The sequence below is a fragment of the Macaca fascicularis genome, chromosome 5, assembly GCF_037993035.2.
Source record: "Macaca fascicularis isolate 582-1 chromosome 5, T2T-MFA8v1.1".
NCBI lineage: Eukaryota > Metazoa > Chordata > Mammalia > Primates > Cercopithecidae > Macaca > Macaca fascicularis.
The window spans coordinates 23,643,399-23,671,003 of record NC_088379.1 but is presented as its reverse complement, the minus strand read 5'-3'; the positions used below and the strand labels follow the sequence as shown (position 1 = coordinate 23,671,003).

Here is a 27,605-nt window from a genome sequence, read left to right as displayed (position 1 = left end):
ACAATTGGTATTATGCTGAGGCATGAATTTGCATCATAGCTGCTTTGAAATCAGGTTATCCTCATACAGTTATTTAGCTTGTGAGTGAACTTGGGTGCCTATTCATCGTCAAAACACTTCAGTTTGGTTTTGTCTTCCCATATGCTCATGAAGGTTGGAAAGGATTACTAAAAGTTCTTAGTTAGAATTTACTTCATTTAAAATTGTATTCTCAGATGTAGCATTTCTAAGCTTATTTTCAATAGGGTGTTTATAGGTGTGCTTTGGAATTCTTGAATGGCTAAATAAATTCAGAAGCTATTTGGATAATACAAAGTTTTAAAAAGGCTTTTACGAAAGGGTTTTTCTTTTTCTTTTTTGGGGTGGAGAGGGAGGACAGAGTCTCTGTCACCCAGGCTGGGGTGCAGTGGCATGATTATCGGCTCACTGCGACCTCTGCCTCCCAGGTTCAAGTGATTCTCTTGCCTCAGCCTCCCAAGTAACTGGGCTCACAGGTGCCCACCATCACGCCTGGCTAGTTTTTTTATTTTTAATAGAGACAGGGTTTCACTATGTTGGCCAGGCTAGTCTTGAACCCTGGACCTCAGGTGATCTGCCCTTCTCAGGCTCCCAAAGTGCTGGGATCATAGGTGCAAGCCACCACACCCAGCCCCAAAATGCTTTTCTGATGGCATATGAACAGCAATGGTGGTATTGAGACTGTTGGGATAATCATTTTGTCCTCCTGTGTCTGGTCTCTCTAGTTTCTCACTTCCTCCAAAGTGCATAGTGTATTTTTATTTTTATTATTTTTGAGATGGAGTTTTGCTCTTGTTGTCCAGGCTGGAGTGCAGTGACGCGATCTCGGTTCACCACAACCACTGCCTCCCAGGTTTAAGTGATTCTCCTGCCTCACCCTTCTCAGTAGCTGGGATTACAGACATGCACCACCATGCCCGGCTAATTTTGTATTTTTAGTAGAGATGGGGTTTCTCCATGTTGGTCTCGAACTCCCGACCTCAGGTAATCCACCTGCCTCGGCCTCCCAAAGTGCTGGTATTACAGGCGTGAACCACTGCGCCCAGCCATATTTTTATTTTTTAAATCAGTATTTAAAGTTGTCATCATATTCAGATAACGTAAGCTTATTGAGATTCTATCAGAAATTTATCAAATGGCCTCATGGTTAAGGACCTGAAAGGTTTTTCTCTGAGACAGCTTTGTGCACTATTTTTTAACTGTGAATCCCACAGCTGGGGAAAGGAAGGGAGTAAGCCGAAGGGTTTTCAGATGTGTGCTAGAGTGTAAGTCTTTCATGAAATAAAATGCCACTCTAGTTGTCAACTGTTTATATGCATACCATTGCTTCTTTAAATTATCTTTAGGTTCCCAGTCTTGAATTTGTAGAGTTTTGGGGAGAAGGTAGCAGAAAACCTAATGTTTTGTTTATATTTCATTCGTTGTGTTTAGTAGTAGAGCTGGTCTAAAGTAAGTATTACCTTCTCATTTTTGTGAACCTTCGTTATTTTTACTTGGTAAGTTAAATGGTACTGTGAAATCAGTACTCCTTTCTTCATAAATTTAAATAGCCTCCATGAAATTGAGTAATCTTATAAAATTTTAAAACTGGTTTTTAAGAACATATTCTGACCACCTAAATAAAAGTGCTTCTATAGTCACCTAAGTTAATTTGGGAGGGAGAGAGAACAGTGTTGCCTAGATAGGAATTAGATAAGAGTGATTGTAATTAAATAATTTTTTATTTTTTATTTTGCTTAGTAAAATTCTTTTTCAACATGCAGTGAGTTAATTGGTAAGGTCCAGATTAATTTACTAACATATTGCTGCTTTTGGAGTTAAAAATCTTTCCTCAAATAAAGAACTCCTGAACTGTCTTTATTCTTAGTATTGCTGATGACTAAGCAGATGGCTGCTGTTGGGACAGTGAAACTTCCTTTTCCTCCTCTACCTGTTTGTGTTTATATTCTGATGAATGCAGATAAGTTTTGTGGCATTCTCAGCTGATAGTGTTGACTTTTTGGAAGTTTGGCAAACCTCAGGGAAAATTTTTATTGCAAGTTTTAAAACTGTTTAGGACTTTATCTAAAAACATAAGTGTTACGGGATTTCTTCCACATTTTAGAGATGCCTTTATATCCTACATAGTCAACATTTTGTTTTAGCTCCATGCATTCTTAGCAGATTGGGTAATCTAATCTCCAGCAAAGTTGGAATTGTCATTTTAAAATACTGGAATCACAAAGCAAACGTCTAATTAAAGCACGTAATTTTTAATGTGTGAAATCTGGATATTTTGTGATTTCTGACCATTTATTTTTCATATATATACAGTAAAATTAAAATTGCAGATACTCTTAAATGTTGGAAGCCTAGTTTTATATTATGTTCAAATATTTTTGAAGTTGGAGAGCTCTTAATTTTTTATTTGCATGCCAGCAGGGGGCATTCTAATCTAGATACAACGTTTGAAAGCAGTATTTTCAGAAAATATTTATTCACTTTGTTATGTTTTTTATTTAGATGAATAGCATCTACTTTCATTAGAAACTTGAGATTTCAAAGGGGGATCTGTTAACATTGAATCTTTAATAGTAATTTTCTGTGTTGATTTTTGAGATAGATAACCTTTAAGAAAACTGGTGTGTTTGAAATAAGTGAAAAGTAATTTATTTGTTTTTACTATGTTAAGGAACTTTGTGTTTTTTGATACAGAAACATAGTTGGACATTAAAAAAAATATAAAGTAAACGTCCTAAAATTCTTCCTCACTCATTAGTATCGTTGTCCTTTGGGGGAAAAACGCGATTTGTTGACAAGGGTAGCTTCTGATTGGGTCATTTATTGGACAGGCTGCCTAATATATAGTAAGCGTTTTACATACTTCTAGGTTTAATTGAATTAATACTCCAATAAAATTTGGAATACATTTGTCTGCAGTGCTGCCTTCCATTTTTAAGTTCCTTTGCCTCTCCCAGAGCTGTCATACATAATCTGTCTCTGTTTTCTTCTGTCTTGATATTCATTATGTCTCCTCTTGAATGCAAATGCCTTAGAATATAGTCATGTGTGACATAACAACATTTTGGTCAAGACAGACTTCTCAGATAGCCATGGTGCTGGTCCCATAAGATTATAATGGAGCTGAACATAACCTTGCAACATCATAGCACAACACATTACTCACTGCTTTGTGGTGATGCTAGTTCAAACAAACCTACTTTGCTACCAGTTGTTTAAAAGTACTATATAGCATGTACAATTATGTACAGTACATAATGATAATAGGACATTGTTAGTGGTTTATGTATTTACTACATGTTTTATCATTATTTTAGAGTGTTCTCCTTCGACTTAAAAATGTTAACTGTAAAACAGGCTTAGGCAGGTCCTTCAGGAGATATTCTAGGAGAAGACATTGTTATCACAGGAGATGACAGCTCTATGTGTGTTACTGGCCTTTGAAAGACCTTCCAGTGGGCTGATATGTAAAGTTGGAAGATAGTGATATTGATGATCCTGACTCTGAGGGGGTCTAGGTTAAGTGGGTGTTTGGGTCTTTTAACCAAAATGTTTAACAAGTTGAAAAAGTAAAAAATTTTAAATTAGAATAAAGCTTATAGAGTAAGGATATAAAGAGAAAATACTTTTGCACAGCTGTACAGCGTGTTTGTGTTTTAAGCTAAGTGTTACTACAAAACAGTTTAAAAAATTAAAGTTCGTAAAGTTAAAAAGTTGCAGTAAGCTAAGGTTAATTTGTTGAAGAAAGAAAAATACATCAAAAGAAAATACATTTTAAATAAATTTTGTGTAGTCAAAATGTACAGTGTTTATAAAGTCTACAGTTGTGTACAGAATGTCCTAGGCCATCACATTCACTGAGTACTCTACTCACAGCAGCTTTCAGTCCTGCAGACTTCATTCATGGCAGATACCCTATACGGGTGTACTGATTTTTACCTTTTTTTTTTTTGAGACGGAGTTTCGCTCTTGTTGCCCAGGATGGAGTGCAATGGCGCAATCTCGCCTCACCCGCAACCTCTGCCTACCTGGTTCAAGCGATTCTCCCGCCTCAGCCTCCCAAGTAGCTGGGATTACAGGCATGTGCCACCACACCCAACTAATTGTGTGTTTTTAGTAGACATGGGGTTTCTCCATGTTGGTCAGGCTGGTCTCAAACTCTCAACCTCAGGTGATCCGCCTGCCTCGGCCTCCTAAAGTGCTGGGATTACAGGCGTGAGCCACCATGGCTGGCAGTTTTTATCTTTTATACCATATTTTTACCATGCCTTTTCTTTGTTTAGATGAACAAACACTTCCCATTGTGTTACAATTGCCTACTGCATTCACTTAAGTAACATGCTCCTCAGGTTTGTAGCCTAGGAGCAATAGGCTATACCATCTAGGTTCATGAATACACTAGAATGGTTACACAACAACAGAGTCACCTAACAGATTTCTCAGAACATATTCCTGTCATTAAGCAACGTGTGACTGTAGTTTTCTGAGAAAAAAAATTGTAGCTGCTCTAAGACATTTGGGTTAGCCTAGTTCTTAAATATCTGTGTTGATACTGTAAAGGTGTTTGTTCTCATTAGGCACAATGAAGCAAATCTTCCATATAATTGCATTAGTGATACGTGATATTGAAGCCTAATTGGCTTATTTAAAATGTCTAGCACATCAATTTCTTTTAGATTGTGAAAATTGAAAAGGTCATAAGTGCATTTAAATATTCCTGGGTGAGAAATTTCAATTTTAGTACAATTTGTTGAGAATTAATTAGGAAATCTGACTCTAAGAAAAGGGGTGTGGAATGCAAATAAGGCAGTTATATATTCATTTGAATACAAAAATGAAAGTTTCTTGGATTGTTTTGGAAATCTCGTTGAAATTTGCTAAATTAGTTTGGTTACTAAATTGAAAATAGGGTCTCTATGAAGTGAAAGAGGATGGCATACATAAAATAGACTGCATAGAACTGTGATTATAGTAAATAAAAATGTTTCAGTATTCGTTTTTAGACTCACTTTTATTTTGTAGGAAATTGATGAAGCCTGTAAGAGAATAAAGCGTGAGGTTGATGATTTGGGCCCTGAAGTTGGTGACATTAAAATCATTCCATTGTATTCTACACTTCCACCTCAGCAGCAGCAACGCATTTTTGAGCCTCCACCTCCCAAAAAACAGAATGGAGCAATTGGAAGAAAGGTAACATTAGAAATGTTCTTTATAAACATTTCACTAATAATGAAAGAATTATTTATGATATACAAACTTCATTCAGTTATAAAGGACTAAGTTGTGGGTGATTATGATCTAGGTTTGTACAACAAAATAATATCCATTTGTAGGGTTCTGCATCTCTCTTGACCCTAAAGTAAGAATGGGTACTGCTTCTCCTAGGTAGTCCCTCCTTAGCAAATGGAAGATTCGTTAGAATGGGTTAAGAAAAGAGGATGTTGGCCAAGTACTGTCTTTTCTTCTATTAAATCACTTGGTATAAAGTAAGCACTTTTTCTTTGGTACCTTGGCCTTCTGCCCATAATTTTCTTTAAGGCTTCACCAAGTAATAATGTCTACAGGTGGGAAATGTTGACTCTGTGCAGACCTCTAATAACAGTAGCACTGTTCTGGCCGGGCGTGGCGGCTCATGCTTGTAATCCCAGCACTTTTGGGAGACCGAGGCGGGCAGATCACGAGGTCAGAAGTTTGAGACCAGCCTGACCAACATGGTGAAGCTCTGTCTGTGTTGAAAATAAAAAAAAATTAGCCGGTCATGGTAGCGCATACCTGTAATCCCAGCTACTCAGAAGGCAGAGGCAGGAGAATCACTTGAACCTGGGAGACGGAGGTTGCAGTGAGCTGAGACCGTACCCCTGCACTCCAGCCTGGGCAACAGAATGTGACTCCATCTCAGGAAAAAAAAAAAATAGGGTAGCACTGATCACACTGCATAACTACGTGAGTTCCTTAAAGGCAGAAGCTTCATCTAGATCCTGTCACACAGACAGGAACAAGGTTATTTCAGCCCTATTTCTGAGATACTTTGTTGAGGGGTTGGGAAGACATCCTGGTTCCAGTTTGAAACAGCAGCTGGGCTTTTATTTATTTTTTAAGATTTGGGAGTCCTAATAGAGTCTTTGAAAATAAGATTGCACAGTTTTATTAAAAGGTTTAAATCACTTGAACAGTGGAGTCAACTAGACTTTTAAACCTAGCCATGTATTAGGTTACATAATAGCTGCATGTGAATTTTGGTAAGATTTTCTTAATTTGTGATCCTAGTTTTTTCATTTTTTAAAGCTGTTACTTTGATCCCTTAGGGGGACGATTGTCAAGGATTAAGTTTGACGTATACAAGATACTTATGTACAAGGCTTTTGTGGCAGCTGCTATAAGTTTCTTCGGTTTATTTATATTGAAAAAAGTCTTACCTGAACTTTTTACTCACCTCATTTACTTGTTAGTCAAAATCGAAATTTGTTGCTTTCTTACTTCTGTATTGAGGACTAACACACCCACAACTTCTTTTGTGATTTTTTTTCCCAGTATCTTTGCTAATTTTTTGATGATTACTAAAAAATTACAAATCATAAACACAACTGATTATTTTTTACATGGCCATATAAAACTTAAATGAACAAAATATGTTTCTCAAATTGAAAGAATTCACTGAGTGGATGTGCAGTAGCAGCCTAGTGTAATATAAATAGGGATTGATAGAAATATTAAAAAACAAAACAGCTTTTGAGTTTTTCATAGATCATCAAGTGTAATAAATTTGACTTTTAGAAAATAGTCTAATCATAGCTTCATAATGTTGAACTTTTAATTATTTTTTGCCTGTCTCTAGAACATGTTAAAATATTTTTTTCATGTTACCTTACGTGTATTCTGAACTTTGGGGAAAACTTGTCATTTTAAGTGATAGTTTTAATATATAATTTTGAAGCTGATTTGTGGACTAGAAAGTGCTTTATTCTCTGTGGGCCTAATTTTAGCTTGATTCCTCATCAGCAGAAATATATATCTATATATAGAGAGAGAGAGAGAGAAAAATATGTCTTAAATATTTATATAATAAACAAGTTAATGCACCCTTCAGGCAGAGCCTTTATTATTATTATTATTTTTAAAACAGCATGGGTTCTCACTATGTTGCCAGGGCTGGTCTTAAACTCCTGGGTTCAATCAGTCCCCACTCCTGGGCCTCCCAGAGTGCTGGGACTATAGGCGTGAGCCACCAGGCCCGGCCCTCAGCCTGCCTGTTTTTCATTTGTCTTGAAATCATGTGTACTTTGTATATCTGTATTTGTTTTATTTTTAAAATGTTGTGTTTGTTTGCCATTGAGTGAAATTGGTGTACAACAAAGATGTCCCGTTTGTGCATCCTTTTGTGTACTTCTCATTTCATTGAGTTCTACTTTGAGAAATACGGGCCCATATTTACTACAATTACACATCTGAGCTCTTGCTGTCTTAAGCCTATGAAGTAAATTAAGGTTTTTGTTTCTGTTTTGCTTTTTGTGTTTTAAATCCTTAGGATGCTGAGGAGAATTTTGTCTTATTGAAAAGAGTGACTCAGCAATGGCTGGATATGTGATGATGGCCACAGTTGGTGATGGGCTCACTCTGAGGACTGATCATGAGCTTGTATTTCAAAACTAAGAGCTATAATGCCACTTTGCCATCCAGTGATGGTGTTTCAGCCAAAGCTGTAGGACCTCTTGCTGGGAAATCATGTTATCCTTACCTTGAGTCAATTTCATCTTAGAGATTGAGACGAGCACTGATGTAGCTTCCCTGGATGGTCCTAGGGAGAGTAAAGGAAGACTTCCTTGGCAGTTGCTGCATCATTTTCATTATGAGGAAGAACATTCTGAGGTGCAGCATGTTAAGCACAAATTTAAAGTTTTTCATACAAGGCTAACTTATAGAGGAGGGATCTATACAAGCTTTACTGTTCATATGTAATTTTAAACTTACTGTTTGTATCTAATTGTGAAAAACAAAATATTTGATTTTTTTTGTTACACTGTTGATTCTAATATAAGGATAGTAGCTAGCATAAAGCAAATATATAAAAGTATTGAAAGTTTTTGAACAAATAAAATATTTAATATGATATTTTAATTTCCATCAAATTGTGAGTCTGTATAACTTTATATTTGAGTACCTTTTATAAGGCAGTGCCATTTCTTATTTCTCTTAGTTTATGCAAAATAGATTTTATAACTTGATTGTGATACTAATAAAACAGTAACCTTTTAAACATGTTACAGTACTAATGGTGAACGATTTCAAGTTTTTAGCAATCAAGAAAGGTTGAGAATGCAACATATATTAATACGAAAGTAGATATTTTTACCTCTTGGTAATTTTTGAAGTTTATTGAAGTATTTGACTAAGTTAAAAGTTATAGTAATTCTTTACATGCATTCAAGTTTACTCTTCAGTGGATAACTTCTCTGCATTTCTTGACTGAGACATACAATTGTTATTTTATGGATTTGGTTGTTACTAAAATACTACTATAATTATTTTTTAAATATTTAGTTTTCACAATTGTTGTTCATACAAATAGCTGACTTTTCTATAGTTTATCCTGCATTTTGCTAATTAATACGATTCAGAGCATCAGTTGCTCAGTAAAAAAGAGAAATGGCCCTTATGGAGATGGTTCTATAGTTTTAAAGAGAGACTTGATGATCCAGGGTCTGAAGATAGCTTACTGTGGTGCTGCTGGGACGTTTATAAGCAAATAAGTTGATGTCCTTGTATTGGAGACCCCCACAGAGTTCCCTGGGGACTAAAAATCCAAATTAGTTTAAACTAAATGCATTATTGTGTCCAGACAGTATTCAGGTAGGGCAAATGAAGTACTGCGAGTTCTGCTCTGAAGTGGAGTTATTGGGGGTGGGGTGGGGGGTGGGAAAGTGGTTCTATTAGAAAAAAAGTAAGTTCTATTAGAAGGCAGGTTATTGAGGGGGAAAATTGACTCATAGCATGTCCTGACAGTGATGCCAAGCTTTTCACCATAGGGTCTGTTCCATATTAGTAAATGAAATTTGAACACTTTTTAAGGCTCTTTGAACACTTACTGCAGTGTTGCAGTCTAGAAAGCATGTAACAATTATATTGATTCTTACTGGTCATAATGTAAATCCCTTGACAAATTCAAGGTCATTTTGTCTCCTGATGGGTTCCTGATTGTATGGTGTGCCATTTACAATTAGAACATGCTTAGGGCTTGCCTCACTCAATTGCTGAGGTTCCAAAGAAGCTTTTATCTTGTCATTTATTAGTTTGCTTTTGCATTGTGTGTGTGTGTGTGTGTGTGTGTGTGTGTGTGTGTATGTATGTATGTATATTTAGCCTTAGCTATTTTTAGTCCTTGAGAAAGGCCTAAAACTTGTGCTTTTTTGTAAGGACTCAATTTAACACTTGTATTTTAGGGTTTGACTTTTGGCTGGCAATAGGCTCTTATTAATACCAATAATGACATGGGTTTGCCAAGTTGGCATAAATCATTTGATTCTTAAACATACGCAGAATCATGCATCCATGTCTTGTTAACTATTACAGAATTTAATACACACAGACCCAGACAAAAGACATACAGGATGAAATTATTTTGTGGAGAAAAATTAAGTGTTTTTTTTATAATAGTAACTCTTTAAAGAATTGGTCACATCAGAAATTTTTATCACATTGTATTCTGTTCTAGAAGAAATATGTGACATGTATTTTTTGCCAGAATAACTTTTTAAAAAGTGATTTTCTTCATAAATATATTCAGAACCATGGTTTTCACCCCAGAATTCCAGAAAGCCAGAAGACGTCTTCTGTATTTACAGGCATGTAGTTGGTTCTGTATAGATTTGAGATAGGGTCTTAGTCTGTTGCCTAGGGTGGAGTTCTGTGCCATGATCGTAGCTTACTGCAGATTCAATCTCCTGGACTCAACCAGTCCTCCCATCTTAGCCTCCTAGGTAGCTGGGACTACAAGCATGTGCCACCTTGCCTGGCTAATTTCTTTTAATTTTTTATAGAGGTGGAGTTTTACTATGTTGTTCAAGCTTGTCTCAAACTCCTGGACTCAAATAATCCTCCTTGGCCTTTTTAAGTGCTGGGATTACAGATGTGAGCCACCATGCCTGGTCCATTCTGTATAGTTTATAGAGTATTTCCACATCCTTACATAATTTATTCCCTACAACCCTGTGTTACGTAGACTAAGTAATATGCAAGTTATAAAAGGAGTACAAGCTTGGGGGTGTTAAAACCTTTCCACAGTTACTTAGCCACTCAGGTTGGATTGCTGTGTCTGCCAGTTATCTCTGAGTTCATCACTTCTTTAACTACAACAAACGGACTTTCTAGAAGAATATTAAATGCAGGTTATGCTTATTCAAGTTTCGCCTGTTAACCTTATGTGTGGTGGTGTTTGCTTCAGTTCTAGCTGCTGATTATTTATCTAAATGTCCTGAAGAATGTATTTCAGCAACATCATCAAACCACTTGTCGTTCCTTATTCCTTTGCTAGTTGTCAGTCTTTTCAGCTGACAAATAAAAGGAAACATTTTGGTTTATTACTTGTAAATTATTCTGAAATACACTGATGGTAGATTGCTATTATGTTTTTAAATCCCTGAGGTTTCCTGCTAGTATTTTGGGAAGTCTACTACTTAGTAAATATGAAATCAGAAAATGAAACTGTTAATATTATTTTAAGTAAAATAGTGAATGCAGCAAAAGCGTATGATTTTTTAAAGCTATTGATTTATAAAATTAAGTGTTTTTAAAATAAAATAGGGATAAATATAAATCTTTTCATTTTTTGTATGTGTCCGTAGGCATTCCTGCCCACATGTGTTTTTTAAGATGGAACTTTAAGTGCCGTTTCCTTCTCTAATGAGTAGGTCTTAACCTTACCTTCAAGGACTATCCTAAATGCTGTTATTTTTCAGTAAAGCTTTTCTTGTCTTTGCTGTGGAAGTAAACCTTTTTAAATTTCACAGTGTATCTTTGGTGCCACTCACACTTTCTATCCATGTCTAATCTTCCCTTACAAATGGTAAAAGCAGACTCTATTTGATTCATCTTCTGTATCAATTGCTTGCGTGTACAGACATCTTCAACTTAATATCAGTAACCTGTTCCTGAAAATCAGATGTACTAAGTTAAAATGCTAATGAGGAATCCCCATTTCCCATTGTTTTAAAAGGAAAACATTATATGTAACATCTTTCCCAAGTCCTTAACTAATTTTCTAAAACATATGTAATTTATAGTAAAACATGCACATACACAAAACAAGCTATCATATTAGTATGTAAATGCTTTAAACATTTTGTCAATAAAAAAATTATGGTTCTTAACAGTTGCTTTGTATTATTTAATAGCATATTACATGTCATCCCTTTGAGATCATGCACTTACCAAAATATTTACATTTGATTCTGCTGATCTGTCAGTTCTTACTGGATTATAACTTGAGGTTTTTTCCATGTGGCATTTTGTTTAAAATGTTGAGTTGAATTTTGGTGATATAAATAACGAAGTTTTCATTTTGAAAGATACACTTGTGGAAATTTGAATACTAATTATAAGGGCTGTTTTATCAGACATTTTGTCAGGCATGTTATATTGCTTTATCAGTGTTTTTCTTTTTATGCTGTCAATTAATTTGATGAAGCAAAATGTAGCGCGGTTGAGTGATAACCTGAAGTAATTAATAGCTTTGTTGAGAAAGAAGTTGCTGTTGTGACGTAAACAAAATTTTGGTTTCTTAAATTTTAATTTACCTTTTTAAAGCATTGGCCATTGAAAATCAAATCATATTTCTGGTTTATTTGCTGGTTTGAAATTCCTTGTGTTGGTGAAGGTTAGTGGCTGATCTTTACCGGTCTGTTAATTTTATTCGATGTCATATAATTCATATACTGTATTTCTTAACAGGTAGTTGTGTCAACTAACATAGCAGAGACATCCTTGACAATAGATGGTGTGGTGTTTGTGATTGATCCTGGATTTGCGAAACAGAAGGTACATACTTAGTGGATACTTTATAAATTAGAGTTGGGTTAACAGTACTTACTACCCATTCATTTAATGGCTAAAATTTACCTTTCGGAATTATTTTCTTTTGTTTGATTTTCAGATTTCTGCTGTATGTTCTGGGTGGCTCTCAGAAATTAAGACACTGTTTAATATGTAATTCTAGGCTTTTTTTCCTTTTAGAATTGCTTTGATTTCTTTGTTTCAGTGTAGTGATGGTGGGTGTTTTGGCTTGTATATTCATTTAACAGTATGGGTTTAGTAATAAAGTACAGGATTTCCATCCCTGCGGTTCAGTCACTTATCCAACATTAGAGTTACTGCTGTCAACTAGGCACACTATTTGAAAACAGTACTATGTTACTCCTCTAGTTTAACAGTGCTGTGTACTAAATGAAGTGAAGTGCAAGTGAACTGGCTATTTAATAAATACATGTTTTATTTTTCAAGTATCTTTTGGATAAATTAATTACATTTTGTAGGCATATCATGTTATTGCTGGAAATTTTTTTCATTAAACAGTATCAGAGTAATAGTACCCAGAACATTGAGTTTTGAAAGTGAAGGTTTCTTTTTGGGCAGAATCCTTGACTACCCAGCATATAAAAAGCAAGGAAAAAGGTCAGCCTGATAGAACTGAAATTATCTGAAATTAGGAGGAGTAAGGATTATATAAGCTGTCTGTGTGTTTGACAAGAAGTTTTTCATGTTAGTTTGAGTCTTTCAGATGATCGAATTAGAATGTCTAAAAGAACTTTAAGGTTCAGGATGATGGGTTTTCTATTGTAGCAGCATGATTTATGGCTATCAATATTTCTTTGTTTATTTTGGAATTAACTGTGGGCTTTGGATACTTCCGTTGGATCACAAGTTTGTGTTTGACTGAAGAAAGACTCTTGTGGTATTTCAATTCCAATAGGTCTACAATCCTCGAATCAGAGTTGAGTCCCTTTTGGTGACAGCTATTAGTAAAGCGTCAGCTCAACAAAGGGCTGGTCGAGCTGGACGTACCAGACCTGGAAAATGCTTCAGACTTTACACAGAGAAAGCTTATAAAACAGAAATGCAGGTATGGGGTATTGTTGTTTCCTGCCTATATGTTTAAAATGTTAAGTTGAATTTCTTACCAGAAGAAAATTGCCTTATTTACTTAATCTTGCCCTTTAGGATTAAAAGCTCCTTAGCTTTTCCAGGAGTGAAATGTATAGTGTAATTAACTTAGGTAGTTGCACACCCCCTTATTCGAGGCTGATACATTCCAAGACCCCCCCCCACCACCACCACCATGCCTGAAAACTAGAATATGCTGAACCTTACTTATATATACTATGTATAAATATCTTTCTTTACAATTTCACTGATAGAAGATACATTCTTACTTTAGATGTGTGTTTTTTTTTTTTTTTTTTTTTCTTACTAGGTTTCAACTTCTTTTCTTTCCTTACTTTCAACTTTTCACCTAAAGGAAGCACTTCAGGGCATATCCAAATTGCCAGCATCACTATTCTTGGTGCTTTGGGGCCATTATTAAGTAAAAGGTTACTTGAGCACAAGCACTGTGATACTGCAAAAGTTGATCTCATAACAGATGGTTGTTAAGTGACAAATGGGCATATAGTGTATATAGCATACTACTAAGAATGGCGCACAATTTGATGAATTGTTTGTTTCTGGAATCTTTAAAATTTTTTCTGGTGACAGTGGTTAACTGAAACCATGGAAATTGAAAACACAAATGAGTGAAGACTACTATACAGATTTCTTTCTGCAGTTTCTAGTTTTATGGACAGTAGCAAACACTTCGAATACCATAAAGATAGTTGGAGAAAAATGGTTTCTCTCTAGTGTAGTCTACAAGTATTTATCTCTCCTGAGACAGTAGTGTAGAAGTAATGCCAAAACAAATAGCTCGGGAGGCAGTGAACAGATTTTTGTTTTCTTGAACAAAGAGACTGAGGCATGTTTAACATAACAAATACATGTTTTTGTTTTTTGCTAGGATAACACCTATCCTGAGATTTTGCGTTCTAATTTAGGATCAGTTGTGTTACAATTGAAGAAACTTGGTATTGATGATTTGGTACATTTTGATTTTATGGATCCACCAGGTATGACTTATCAAAACACATTTTTATCAGATCTTTTAACCAAAATTGACTCTTAGTGTTTTTCTGCATCCTATTTAATATATATATTAAATACATTTTGCCTTTTCCATCCAGTGTGCATCAAGATTAAGTCTTACGTGATAGCATTAAAACTAAAAAAGGTGACAGTTATATGAGCACATTCTTTTTTTTCTTCAAAAGTTATTATTGAGGGGGGGTTAGGTAAATTGAATTATCCTCTGGGCATGAAAATGTGAGAATTCCTAATTTTTCTTTGGGGAAAAAACAGTCTGATAAACACATTGATGAATTAGCAGTTATTTAATGTATTTCGGAAGAAGACAGTTTTGCCTACAGGAGAATTTTGCAATGTTTTTATGATTCATTGTTTGCTAGATCTGTATAATTGAATTGGATGACAGTTTGAGTTTGAGTTTGGTCCACTGCAGAATGAAAAATGAGATTGCTTATAATAGTTTGTACTTTGTCACATTTTTGCTTGCTTAAGGCACCGTGTCTAATAGATTGTCTTTTATCCCTAGCTCCTGAAACTCTGATGAGAGCCCTGGAACTTTTGAATTATCTGGCTGCTTTAAATGATGATGGAGATCTGACTGAATTGGGATCCATGATGGCAGAGTTTCCTCTAGATCCACAGCTCGCAAAAATGGTTATTGCAAGTTGTGACTACAACTGTTCTAATGAGGTCCTATCTATTACTGCTATGTTGTCAGGTAATAGAGGGAAAGGAACAAAAAAAAGCCCAGCTCTTCAAAGTTTGGGTGGACTTCACTTTTGTTTTTGTTTTTTAATTTTTAGTATGATAGTGGATTTTATAGATGATTTTAAGGAATTAATCTTGTTTCCTAAATACCTTGTAAATAGCTTCGTAATGACATAGTACTTACAAAAGTAAAGTAAGTCATTGTGCACAAAAGATAGTAAAACATTGGCTGTCTTGAGTGCTAATAAAAATTGCAGTTAGTTTGAGCACAGTTGTAACTGAATTCTTTGGTTAAAGGTCCATCACTGCTATCTTTGTGGGGTTTTTTTTTTTTTTTTTTTTTTTTTTTTACTGCAAGTACAAGAAGAACTTTGCTCTAGTACTTGGCTCTATTAAATGTGCCTGTGGCAAACTTAAAGCTATACATTAAGTTGAGCCTTTTCTATATATGTACTCCAATGGCACCCAAACAAACATGAATTTCAGACTTGATATCAAGTAAATAGAAATAGTGATGTATAATTTTAGGCTTAAAATCTAATCTGATAATGACATTCTTTTACAATGGTAGAAAAACTTGGTAAAAGAAACATACCTAATATATAAAATTGCCAATTTTGTAAAATTGGACCATTAAGCTAAGGAAATAATGCTGTTTTTAGTAACAAAATGTAAACCACAAATGAATAGTAACTTGGAAATTAGATTTTTCCTAAAGGAAAAGAAATATTGTTAAGAAACAAATGAATGGCTATTCTTACAGCTAAAAATAGAAAATAAGTTCTTACAATCAAAATATTCTCTGCTACTAGTTTTAGCACTGGAGAGAACTGACTCCCTATTGCTGAGTGGTTTATTGATCTTAATGCTGCAAATATTTCAAAATATTCTGTGGAATTAAAGGATAAATTGAAAAAAATTTAAATATAAAATAATATGGCTTAGTTTAGATGTATGGTATATTCTAATGGTGTGAATTTTTTTATTTAAGAAGTAGCTAAAATGTTTTCTTGCAGAGTTATGACTGATCAGACTCAGAGCAGATGGGCAGGGCAGTATTGAGTCACTTTAATTAAATTGTAGCTTCATTTGCGGAGGTGGTGGTAGGTTGTTGTCTGCCTTTCTTATATGTTGTTTTATAGATTCTCCCAGTTGTACCTCTCCCAAGATTTTAGTTTTTAGAGAAAGTGTGGGGCAAGAACTAATGGATTGTGTACTTATTTGTCTGTCTACCTAGTTTTTATTTCTCTAGGTTCTCTTATCAGATATACTTACATGATTACCGTTGTTTGAGTTAAGAATATTAGCTCTTTAAAAAGTTTGTTGTTGTGATGCAGTTGTAATCTTCCAACTACATCTCAGTTTTATTTGTAATTTTAAAAAAACCTTATTTTTATTTATTACAAATAAAAACCTTTAGTTTATCAGGAGAATGAGCATTTATGTGCAGCAATGTAAATGGACTGTTTTTAAACGGTCCATTTGTAGGAAAAGTGTTCAAATAAGAGGCAAGGAAGAAGTCATGGAACAAAAAACAGTTTGCTAAGCTTGTAATGCTTTGTTTGACATTAAAATAGTTTTTGAAGTTTTAAGGTCCTGATATTAACAGTGCAAATCTAGAGGCCTTTCAGAGCACGACTTATTTATTCCCACTTAACTCTAGTGGCTAGTTCACATTAACATTCACAGCTGTGAGAAGTTTGTGTACTTTTATCATTACCTTGCTTCAGTTACATTAAGCAAGAGTTTTAATATTTATTATGATCATGTTTTGTTGTCACTATTTGGCTATTTTGACATCTTTTTAAAGGGGAAACTGTATGGGAAAGAGTAATATGATACTGTATTTTATCTTGTTGTTGATTATTCCCATTATCTTCTATCGGAACCGATAATTTATGAAGTTTTTCATTGACAAGGTTTTAAGAGCTTTTAAAATGTGTTGAAAAAGTCCCAAGCTGTTAAGTATTTTTATTTTCATATTGCTTTTATGACTATGGAATTGCTAAACTGAATTAAGGAAAGTTGTATTTCAAAAAATGTAGTACATGCTTTGTAACAATTTAAAGTTTTATGTGAATTAATATTGAGGCTCTAAACAAATAACTGTAGTTACATATTTTGATGACCCTTGATATGACTGTTTCAGACTAATTGTCAACTTTTGAAATATTGGACTTTGCTTTATATTGAGGTTTTGATACAAATAAGTTTGTTTTTTTCTTTTTTAAAATTGGGACTTTTATTTTCTAATCCTTTTGTTAAAATGCTGAAACACTAGGCTGAATATCCCAGCCTTTTTGAATTTTCTTAATTCAGAGGCGGTTTAACCTTCCACCACTACTGCTATCATCCAAACCTAAGAATTCTTGATATTTTTATGTTTACATATGCTTCTGCTCACCGGTGCTAATAGTGATACCCACCAGTTGGTAATAGCCACAGTATTAGGGAAAAAATTCTGATAGAAACATGGCAGTAGACTGGTTTCAAAGTTGTTGTTAGCTCTGCAGTGGGCAAGCGTAGCTTCCTAACTTTCATGGCCATTCAATAGATTTAGTGGATGTCCTTTTGAAAAATTACAGTTAGCTGAAAGGCAATTGACACCATTATTCTGGTTATTGGTAGAGCTATCAGCACTGGTTTTTTTAAATAAGTTGAGCTTTTTAGTATCCTGATGGCCTTCAGAATAGCTGTTTTGATGCCTACTTTTAGATCTAGTTAAAATAATCAGGTACTCTGTAGCTTTGAAATCCTCTTGTCTTACAGATGTGGTTAGGTGTTGATGTACCAAATCAAGGTAGTAAACAGTCCAAGATGCAGTTGGAGGCCATCCTGCCCTGCCCTATGCTCTGTGAACTGACCTAGCTAGGCCTTGTTCCTCTATCTGTGAATGCGTGACTCATCGATATGGGCGTTTGTGTTGGGCCCATACCAACCTTGTTTAGTCCCACAGTGTTTTGTTCGCCCCACGGAGGCCAAGAAAGCCGCAGATGAGGCCAAGATGAGATTTGCCCACATAGATGGAGATCATCTGACACTGCTGAACGTCTACCATGCTTTTAAACAAAGTAAGTGTAAATTTGATTGGAGACATTCTTTTGTCTAAATGTCACTTGCAGTGTATAAGATGTTTCTTTGTCCCACTTTCATTTATTATCTGTGACAACTTACATTAGAAACCCAGAGGTACTTTAGAAAAACTCCTGACTAGCATTTAAAATAGAAATTGCCAATCTTTCCCAAAGTTGTTTATGTTTATAATCAGGGGATAAAGCACCAGTTGTAGAAAACCTGAAAAATACGGTGATAAAAATGACAGACTTGCATGACATTTATCGCTAACATGCAAGTTTTTATATACTTTTATTTCTGTGCATTTTACATTTTAAGAATAGTTTTATATTGTTTATACAATTCATTACTCTTAACATTTTTACTTATAAAGAACTTTTTACACCAAAATAAAGCTAATAGAAAAAAATGGACAAGTATGAATGATGGTTCTCAGGCTACCAGTGGTCTTGTAAACATGATATGGAAAAGTTCAACTGTACTGTTAGCCCAAGAAATGCATTATTATTTTGGCATTATTATTGATAATGAAAGGCACTACCATTTTCTCACCTATAAAATTTGCAGACATTGAAGAAAAATATTCCTTAGCTGTATGGGAGTGGGGTTATGTGGTCTTTATGTGATTTTATGTTACCAGGAACTTTAGCAACCTTACACTCTTTGACCCAGAAATAATTTAAAAAGTTATTTTTTGGTATTCTGTGTACACTGGTTTGATTAAAGAATTTCATCCCATCATTATTTATGGTGGTAAAATAAAATTGGCTACCCAAATGCCTACCAGTGGAAAAATTGTGAGTTATGCTGTAGACATATGAAGTAATTGTTCTAGCTTTAAATTATCTTATCAGAGAATAGTGACCTGAAAAACATTTGCCAATGACTTGTAAATGAGGAAACATAATAATAACGAAGTTATTGCTAGCTGCTGCTGTTGGAATGTACCATTTACAAAAATTGAGAGGAAACCTTAATAAATTCAAAGGAGAAAAAAAATACAGCAATTGAGTGCAACCGGATCTGACAGTTTTTTTTTTAACTGACAGCCCTACAACATCACCCCGTGCCAAAAATGTGGAATTCCGTCACTAAGTTTGTAGTTTCTTCTCATGAGAAATTGGTTTCCTAATTTATAAAGTTGACATTCCAATTTTGTGTGTCTGGTTTTATTTGTAACTCATTTTTATTATCTCATAAAAATCTCATTTATACCCCTAAAATGGGGAGCCTGTTGACTTTGGCACATCTCTGTGGGGGTGATGGTGAATTTATTTGTCTTGGGGTCCAGAAGTGCTAGAGGGCCAGTGTGTGCACCAGACGTAGTACCTAACTTGCTTTACGTCTGTTGCTTACTCCAGAACCCTGATATGAGTTGAATAGAATTGATGACTAGCAGAGAGAAAGAATGGAGCCCTTCTCTGCCCAGGCCCAAGAAAACTTGGGCAGATTGAAAGTTAAGGGAAATGTGGTTATGAAACCAAAGGCTCAAGACCAGCACATGGTTTACCTTAGAATCTTTCTTGTATCCAAATACTGGTCTTACGAAGTGTTAAAGACTTACCCCTGATTAGACAGATATACTCAAAAAACCTACCGTATTCCTCTTGTATGCAAAACATGCAGGGTGACCAAGAGATACATAACCTATTAAAGCCTTGAGAAGGAACAGATTTACAGTCAGAGGGAATGTAGTAAGTTAGAATGGTCTTGTCCACTCACCAGATGTGTGATCTATTTCTGATAAATACATCAAAATACTACTTTTTACATCAAAATACAACTAATAAAATAGAAAAAACAGACAAGTATGAATGATGGTTCTCAGGCTACAAGTGGCCTGTAAACAAGAGTTGGAAAAGTTCAAGTCTACTGTTTGCCCAAGAAATGAATTATTAGTGAGAGGTACTATGGCTCACTGCCAGAGGGATGGTTAGTCATTGGTGGTTTTTAGGGGTTTGCAGTATGTGATGACTTGACATTTATTAGAACCGTCCTTACTAGTTAAAGATGAAGATTTATCTTTTAATCACTGATTGCCACCTTTTCAAATAAGAGAAGCCCTTTAAAAAAAAAGCAAAAAACTTAGCCAGATCCCCATGCGTTATTATTTCAATATAGGCATATATATGGATATGAAAATATTTGAAATATTTTCATGAAAGCTTTTTAAATGGTTGTATGTTATTAATTGAATCATTCAGTATATTTGAAACAAAGCGTGTTTCAGATACTGGTCAAGATGTTTTACGTTACAGACAATAGTTGATTACATAGTGAAGCTAAAATGTCATGTCAATTAAAATGTTGTCTTAATACTATTTATGGAAATAACCCTTTGAAATCCAAAACTAGATTTAAGTTATTTTGCAGTACCTTAATCTGTCTGGGGAGGGGAGATTACTCTCTAAAAATTAGACAGTGATTTGGCTTTAGATCTTAGGGGTAGTTTACTGTATTGGTAAGAGAGAAACAGCTAAAGTTATATTAATAAAATGTTCCCAGTTTTAGATTTACTTTTCCCATTTACACAATTATTTCTCACAAGTTTAGAAATACAGTAGAACCATCAGATGTTAGTTATTAGTCATTTGTTCTTAACAAATAACTTAGAATTGCCATTTTTCCATCTATAGTACATGAATTCTAAAAATTGAGAACCACACAAAAAAACTACATTTCAAGCCATAGTCTGCAAATCAACAACCCTTTCAAAAATTTGCCTTTTTATTGTCCAGCTTGGGCATTTTCCTGCCTTTCAGCTTGTTATAGAGCATCAGCGTAAGTAAAATTACCTCCACGGTGTGCTGTTTCAGCTCCCAAAGATATTCAGTGCTTTGGTTTAAATGTCAATAGCTTCAGATGGGTACCTTTTATTTCTTATTCCAGATGGATTACTTAATGGGTGTTCTAATATGTTACTGTATTCTTTAATTCAAAGATCTATTTCCTATCTCCACCCCCACCCACTCTTAATTTCTGAAATGGGGATGCATTTTGTAATGGATAAAAATGTACTTATATATTTGTTATGTCTCTAAAAAACATTAAGGCAAAGTTATGCACTATAACTAGAATCCTAGAACCAAAGAGAAAAGAATATGCTGAAGGTAAGCATACATCACAGTAGCAAGAGAAGGATCAACAGTTTTAATTTTTGTTTTCTCTCTCCCATTTCACAGTAACCCTCTTATTTATCAAAGGTCCTCTGAAATAAATAATGCAGTTCTTTGCCATGACTGTCTTTGGTACATAAAAGATGTCACTGTAAAATTTTTTTCATGATGCTACAGGTTGAGCTCTTTAAATGAGCAACACTAGGCTAGTTGGAAGCTTATCAAGGATTCATCAGAGAAATATCCGTTTGATAATACATGCAGTAAAATTACTTGAAGTTCTTAGACTTAGGTTTTGTTTATTAAACGTGAATGGAGGTTTCAGGCATCCTTGTAAACTTCAGTTTCAGGACTTGCTGGTAAATTGCTTAGAGGCACATGTGTCGCTATAAAACTTGGACGTCTTTAAGTCTGGGGTGCTCTAGCTCAGGCATAAAGAACAATACCGAACAGTTGTTTGCAGTTATCTTAATCTAAAGCTGTAGTTTCATTGAAAATGAACAGGCCGTGACTTTTACCTAATACACCCAGCCTTCCCTTATCTGATAGACCATCTTTTGGAAACAACCAGGTGGATGTTAATGGGTGAAATAATTCACTAAAAACAGTTAATTCAAAATCATTGTTTTGGCATCCAAATCCAAAAGCCTTGTTACTGTTTCTAATGTTGAATCACACTACAGATCTTTGAGAAAGTTGGTAACATTGCAGTTTTAAAGAAAATGTGGGTAAATCTCCTTTCTGGTTTATTTAGCTTATTCTTTATAACAATTTTTTTAATTAGAGAATATTCCTGTGTGGATGATTCATGGTCCCCTCTTTTCTCCCCGCCTTCCACCTTTTTAGATCATGAATCGGTTCAGTGGTGTTATGACAACTTCATTAACTACAGGTCCCTGATGTCTGCAGACAATGTACGCCAGCAGCTATCTCGAATTATGGACAGATTTAATTTGCCTCGTCGAAGTACTGACTTTACAAGCAGGGACTATTATATTAATATAAGAAAAGCTTTGGTTACTGGGTATTTTATGCAGGTATGTAGATAATACGGGAATGAATAATTAAGTATTCACATGACACTGATTTAACAGTCCTTTGAATCCACTCGAAAGCAAAAGTGAGTTTACGCATGCCCTTAAAAATTAATCTTAAATGTTGTTACATCCAGTTTCTTTGAGTGAATTAATATACTAAGAAATCTTAAGTATTTAATGAGTAACAAATTAATGCACTAAATGGCTAAGGTAGTCTAGTTATACAGGAATCAGTTTTAGAATTATTTTATTAAAAGAGTCTTTGTTGTACAAAATGGAAACTTTGGCTACTTTCAGATGTGATTAGGCACCCGTTTCTTCAGGAATGTGAATATTGATCAGTGCAAAGTTTCTCTGAATCTAGGTCTTAATTGGAAATATATTGTCATAACAGAGTACTAAAAGGAAGCAATTGAGCAGATCCAAAAGTACATACAGTTGACTTTAGTCTTTATCTAAAAACTAAGCACCTCCAAATTCAAATATTCAAATACGTGGATTTCATTTACAGTCCTCTTACAGAGTGGATCATTGGTAATTATGTCCAAGACCCTTGCATACTGCAAAAGCCAAAAATGTCTGTTGAGTAGCAATAAAGATGAAACATAATTTAAAAGATTTTATTTAGTTTAAGTGTGCTGTATTAATGGCTATACAAACAGAAGTAAAACTTGTCAAGTAAATATTGCGAAGTTATTTTAAGGTGTTTATAAAAGAAGAGAAACTTTGAGAAAAATTCAAGAAAATTTTGTGGTGATAAAATTGAAAACAAACCACTTGATTTGGGATAGGTCTCTTCTATCTGTTTCCTGTTTGTTCATTCTCTCTTTGACTGTGTCTCTTAAGCAAGATGTGGCTTACCCTTAAGGCCAGATGGGCTCAATAGCTAGAATATGAGCTTAAAGACAGTCTCAGAATGAAAAATCAAAGGAGATTGGGGAGATGTCTGTATTTGAATCTAAGTAACAGTAAGAATGTTTATTGTGGCATCTTATTATATAATATCTTAGGCTTATTAGAGTTTGGTGAATAATAGGTATGAGCATTCTTTCTCGAAACTCTTAACTATATTCTTAATATTTAATATGTACTAGCTTCTTTTTGACATGTTCTGTTCTTTTTTAGGGGAAAGGGGTGGGGTGAGGGAGGCAAGGTCTCACTCCCAGGCTGGAGTGCAGTGGCGCAATGACGGCTCACTGCAGCTTTTACCTTCTTGGGCTCTGGTGATCCTCCCACCTCAGAGTTACTGGGACTACAGGCACGCACCATGATGCCCAGCTAATTTTTGCCTTTGTGTGTGTGTAGAGACAGGGCCTCGCCATGTTGCCCAGGCTTGTCTTGAACTCCTGGCTTCAAATGATCCTCCTACCTTGACCTCCCAAAGTGCTGGGATTACAGACATGAGCCACCAGGCCTGGCTTGACATGTTCTTAAATTTGCTTTTTATATTCAAAAAAAATTGATGAAATTATATTCAAGCATTATACTTCTTAATTATGTAGATTAAAATTTGGTACAAACAGCTGGGCACCACAGAGTGTGCTTGCTAGTAGTGCTTCTCTAGTAGTCCTCGCTACTAGAAAAGTTGAGTAGGGAGCAAGGAGCGTTGAAGCCAGCCCAGGCAACATAGCAAAACCCTAGCTCTTAAAAACAACAAAAAATTTATTAGAAACAACATGCATTGTAATACCTGACACCTAATAGGTGTTTAGTAAATATTTTGAATGAAATTGAGTTTCTTTTCCATTATTCATGTTCATTCTTTATGCACAGAATATTAGAATTGGAAAGGGAGAACTTGTCAATTTTGATGAGTATCACCAGTCAAGGCGTTACCAAAAAAAAAGAAATGAAAGAGAAGCACGTGCAGGCTCTTTTTTTTTCATTTTTATTTTCCTGTCTTTGTAGGTTACCTTTTTCTTTTCCTCTTTGCCCTCTTTAGTTTTCTACCTTATTTTTTATTTATTTATTTTCTTTTTTGAGATGGAACCTCTCGCTCTGTCACCAGGGCTGGAGTGCAGTGATGTGATCTCAGCTCACTGCAACCTCCGCCTCCTGGGTTCAGGTGATTCTCCTGCCTCAGCTCCTGAGTAACTGGGATACAGGCACCCGCCACCACGCCTGGCTAATTTTTGTATTTTTAGTAGAGATGAGGTTTCACCATGTTGGCCAGGCTGGGCTAGAACTCCTGACCTCAGGTGATCCTCCTGTCTCGGCCTCCCAAAGTGCTGGGATTACAAGCATGAGCCACCACACCCGGCTTTAGTTTTCTACCTTAGACATGAATGTTCTGGTAATTGTTTGTCTACTCATAGTTGGCGCCCAGTGCTGAAGAGCCCGCTCTTGATGGTCTAAGGCAGGAAAGATCAGATAATAATGTTGGGCTCTGTGGACCCGTGAGATCCCTGTCAGAACTACCTAACGCTGCCTGCCCTTGGAGCATAATAGGTATAGACAAATGGGTATGACTGCGTTCTAATAAAACTTCCCTTATGAACACTGAAGCTTGAATTTTACATGCTACTCATGCTTCACGGGATGTTTTTTGTATGATATTTTTTCTTTCTAATTAAAGATGTATAAACCATTTTGGATTCACAGACCTTACAAATAGAGGCTGTGAGTTGGATTTGGCCCACAGGTGGCAGTTTGCTTATCTCTGCTTTTATAAGACAGTGATAAAAATGTATAGCCATAGAACGAAAAGTAAAAGGGAGGCCTGCCTTTTCCTAACTATATAGGTAGCTTTACAACTAGTATGTCAGAAGCATTGTGTTAATAATGTACTGGGTTTTTGTTTTAGGTGGCACATTTAGAACGAACAGGGCATTACTTAACTGTGAAAGATAACCAGGTGGTTCAGTTGCATCCCTCTACTGTTCTTGACCACAAACCTGAATGGGTGCTTTATAATGAGTTTGTTCTAACAACAAAGAATTACATCCGGACATGTACAGATATCAAGCCAGAATGGTAAGTACACCTTTTGTTCTAATAGTTTTTTGTTAATACTTCACTCAAAATGGAACCCGACTGTTGCTAGAGTCATGGCCTTGCATTCACTCATTGAGGATTTATATTTCATTGTGTAGGTATGAGGGTATTGACTGGATGGTGTGGTTAATCTTTCACACCCTTCTTTTGATAAGTGGAAAGTGGGATTGTTGATACTTATGGGCAGGATTTGAAGCCAAATGTAAAGTTACATTTGAATAGCATGAAAAGTTTCTTTAGGGGCTGGGCATGGTGGCTCACACCTGTAATCCCAGGACTCTAGGAGGCCGGGGTGGGAGGATCACTTGAAACCAGGGGTTCAAGATCAGCCTGTGCAATATAGCCAGACCCCATCTCTACTAAAATATATATAGGTGTGTACAAAAATTTGCTGGGCATGGTGGTGCTGCACACCTGTAGTCCCAGCTACTGGGGAGGCTGAGGCAGGAGGATTGCTTGAGCCCGGGAGTTTGAGGTTGCAGTGAGCTGTGATCATGCCACTGTACTCCAGCCTGGGTGACAGACCCTATCTCTCAAAAATACTTTTAAAAAGGGTTTAAAAAAATTTTTTTTTTAAAAGAGTTTCTTTGGAGCCATTCTTTTGCTGTTGTGATTAACTCAAGTCAGTACTGTTTCTTGCAGAAATTTTTTTTTTTTACATTTTATTTCTCCCATTACAATTAGCTCTCAACTGTTTGTTATTTATATATTGGTTTTTAGGAATTGTGCAGGCATAAAAATGATAACTCTTTGTGTTTTAACATACTAGCTTTTACAAAATGTAGAGTGAGAACTGATTGTTTTATTTTAAGCAAAATAACCCTCACCTTCATGGTTTTTTTTATTTATGCCAGAATCTGTTCTATAACCTATGATAGGAAATGTCAGCCAAAAGTAGTGGGGCTGAAGGCATGTATTCTAGTTGCTGTCACCGCTTTATATTGTATGACTGCTTTCTTATACAGATTTGGGACTTCTGACACTTAAATTGTGTAGGACATTACCATTTTATCTGAAATGCTTTGTTGAGAAAAAAATTGTATAGCTAAACTTTATAAAATATTTCAGTCAGGTGTATTTTGGGGGTATAGAGTTACAGTTATTTAAAAAAAAATTGGAAATGAGAAGATCCAATCATTTGAATACCACGATGTTTCCTACACAGAACCTGTTACTATATCCTTGGAGCTGCAAGTTAATAGTGTGCCAGAGTAAAGAAATCAGTGACTTTATCTGTTATCCTTACATTAATGTATCTTGAGGGGTTTTTTTGTTTGTTTGTTTATGGTAAGTTCAACATCAAAAAATTTACATCTTACTAAATAAAATACTTAACACATTTCTAAAAGTGCCATTTGTAAGGATTAGTTATTTGTATTTTTATGAGACTTGAATTCATAGATTTGCCTTGGTTCATCAGTATATTAATGAATAATGCCTATCCTATTAACAACTCCAGTATTTCAATTAAATGTTAATTTGAAAATTTTTCTCCCCCTTTCTAAACAGGTTGGTGAAAATTGCCCCTCAATATTATGACATGAGCAATTTCCCACAGTGTGAAGCAAAAAGACAGTTGGACCGCATCATTGCCAAACTTCAATCCAAGGAATATTCACAGTACTGAATTCAGTGCTTAGAACTGAAGTTATTGAGAGGACAGCTTTAAAAGATGAATGAACTCAAAAGTTCGAGTTGTGCTCTTCACGTTGGTTCGATAATGGCCTTTATTTGAAAGCTTTTTAATTTTTCTTTACAGTAAATATTCCATTCTGATTTCATAAATTAAACATTTATGCCTCCCTTTTGTGTTGACACTGTAGCTCATACTGGAAAAGTCGATCAATGTTTTGCAGTTTATTGAAAGTAGTTCTATATATAACAATGTTATAAGCATTTCTTTAGAAATGGTTGAAAATGCTTCTAAAATGTGATTATCGACCATGGTATGCATGATCGTTGTAATTGTTGACATTCCTTTTAGAAGTTGTGAAATGTTACAACTTGTGCTTATGTAGACACAATCTTCTGTCTCAGTACAGAGGCACTGACTTCAATAAAGTCTATTTATACTAATTTTGGCCAAAGCCCTTTGGTATCTTTGTTCTAGTCTCTAAGTATAGCTGTTTTTCTTTTCAAGTGTGGAGCTTTTTTATTATTATAATTATACTCTTACTACATATTTAATGTCTTTCTACAAGGAGTACTCCTTCGGAAAAGTAGCTGTTAAAGCAATGTTTTTAAGAGCATGGCTTAGCGCTTTGTTAGGTTAATCAGGATGTGATCGATCTAAAAGGAGTAAAGTGTGTGTAGTGATATTTGAAATTGGACCCCAAAAGACAGAACAATGAAAGGAGAGCTCTCTACTTGTCTTAGAGTTCCTTTCATAAGGTTCATAATTTATTATCTTAACTACATTTTTGTCAGATGTTTTTATTATACTTCTAGCTTCTCAAACATATTTATGTTAGGTAAGAGGGAAGCGTATTTT

General features: G+C 35.1%; 1 protein-coding gene across 4 annotated transcripts in view; it reads left to right on the top strand.

Annotated features, from left to right (window-relative positions):
* Positions 1–27,190, top strand: part of DHX15 (DEAH-box helicase 15) — a 98,094-nt gene extending 70,904 nt beyond the window's left edge. For 2 of the 4 annotated variants that reach the window (XM_045392207.2, XM_005554592.4), the window contains 9 exons: positions 5,041–5,208; positions 11,962–12,048; positions 12,980–13,129; positions 14,060–14,168; positions 14,711–14,902; positions 17,841–17,963; positions 21,930–22,120; positions 24,924–25,093; positions 26,624–27,190. In XM_045392207.2, the coding sequence (XP_045248142.1) occupies positions 5,041–5,208; positions 11,962–12,048; positions 12,980–13,129; positions 14,060–14,168; positions 14,711–14,902; positions 17,841–17,963; positions 21,930–22,120; positions 24,924–25,093; positions 26,624–26,741 (1,308 nt within the window). In that variant the 3' untranslated portion in view covers positions 26,742–27,190. Of the gene's footprint in view, positions 1–5,040; positions 5,209–7,543; positions 8,145–11,961; positions 12,049–12,979; positions 13,130–14,059; positions 14,169–14,710; positions 14,903–17,661; positions 17,964–21,929; positions 22,121–24,923; positions 25,094–26,623 lie in introns of those variants that run through there. The other 2 variants (XR_012434752.1, XM_074039476.1) reach the window with 2 other exon arrangements.
* The last annotated feature ends 415 nt before the right edge of the window (positions 27,191–27,605 follow it).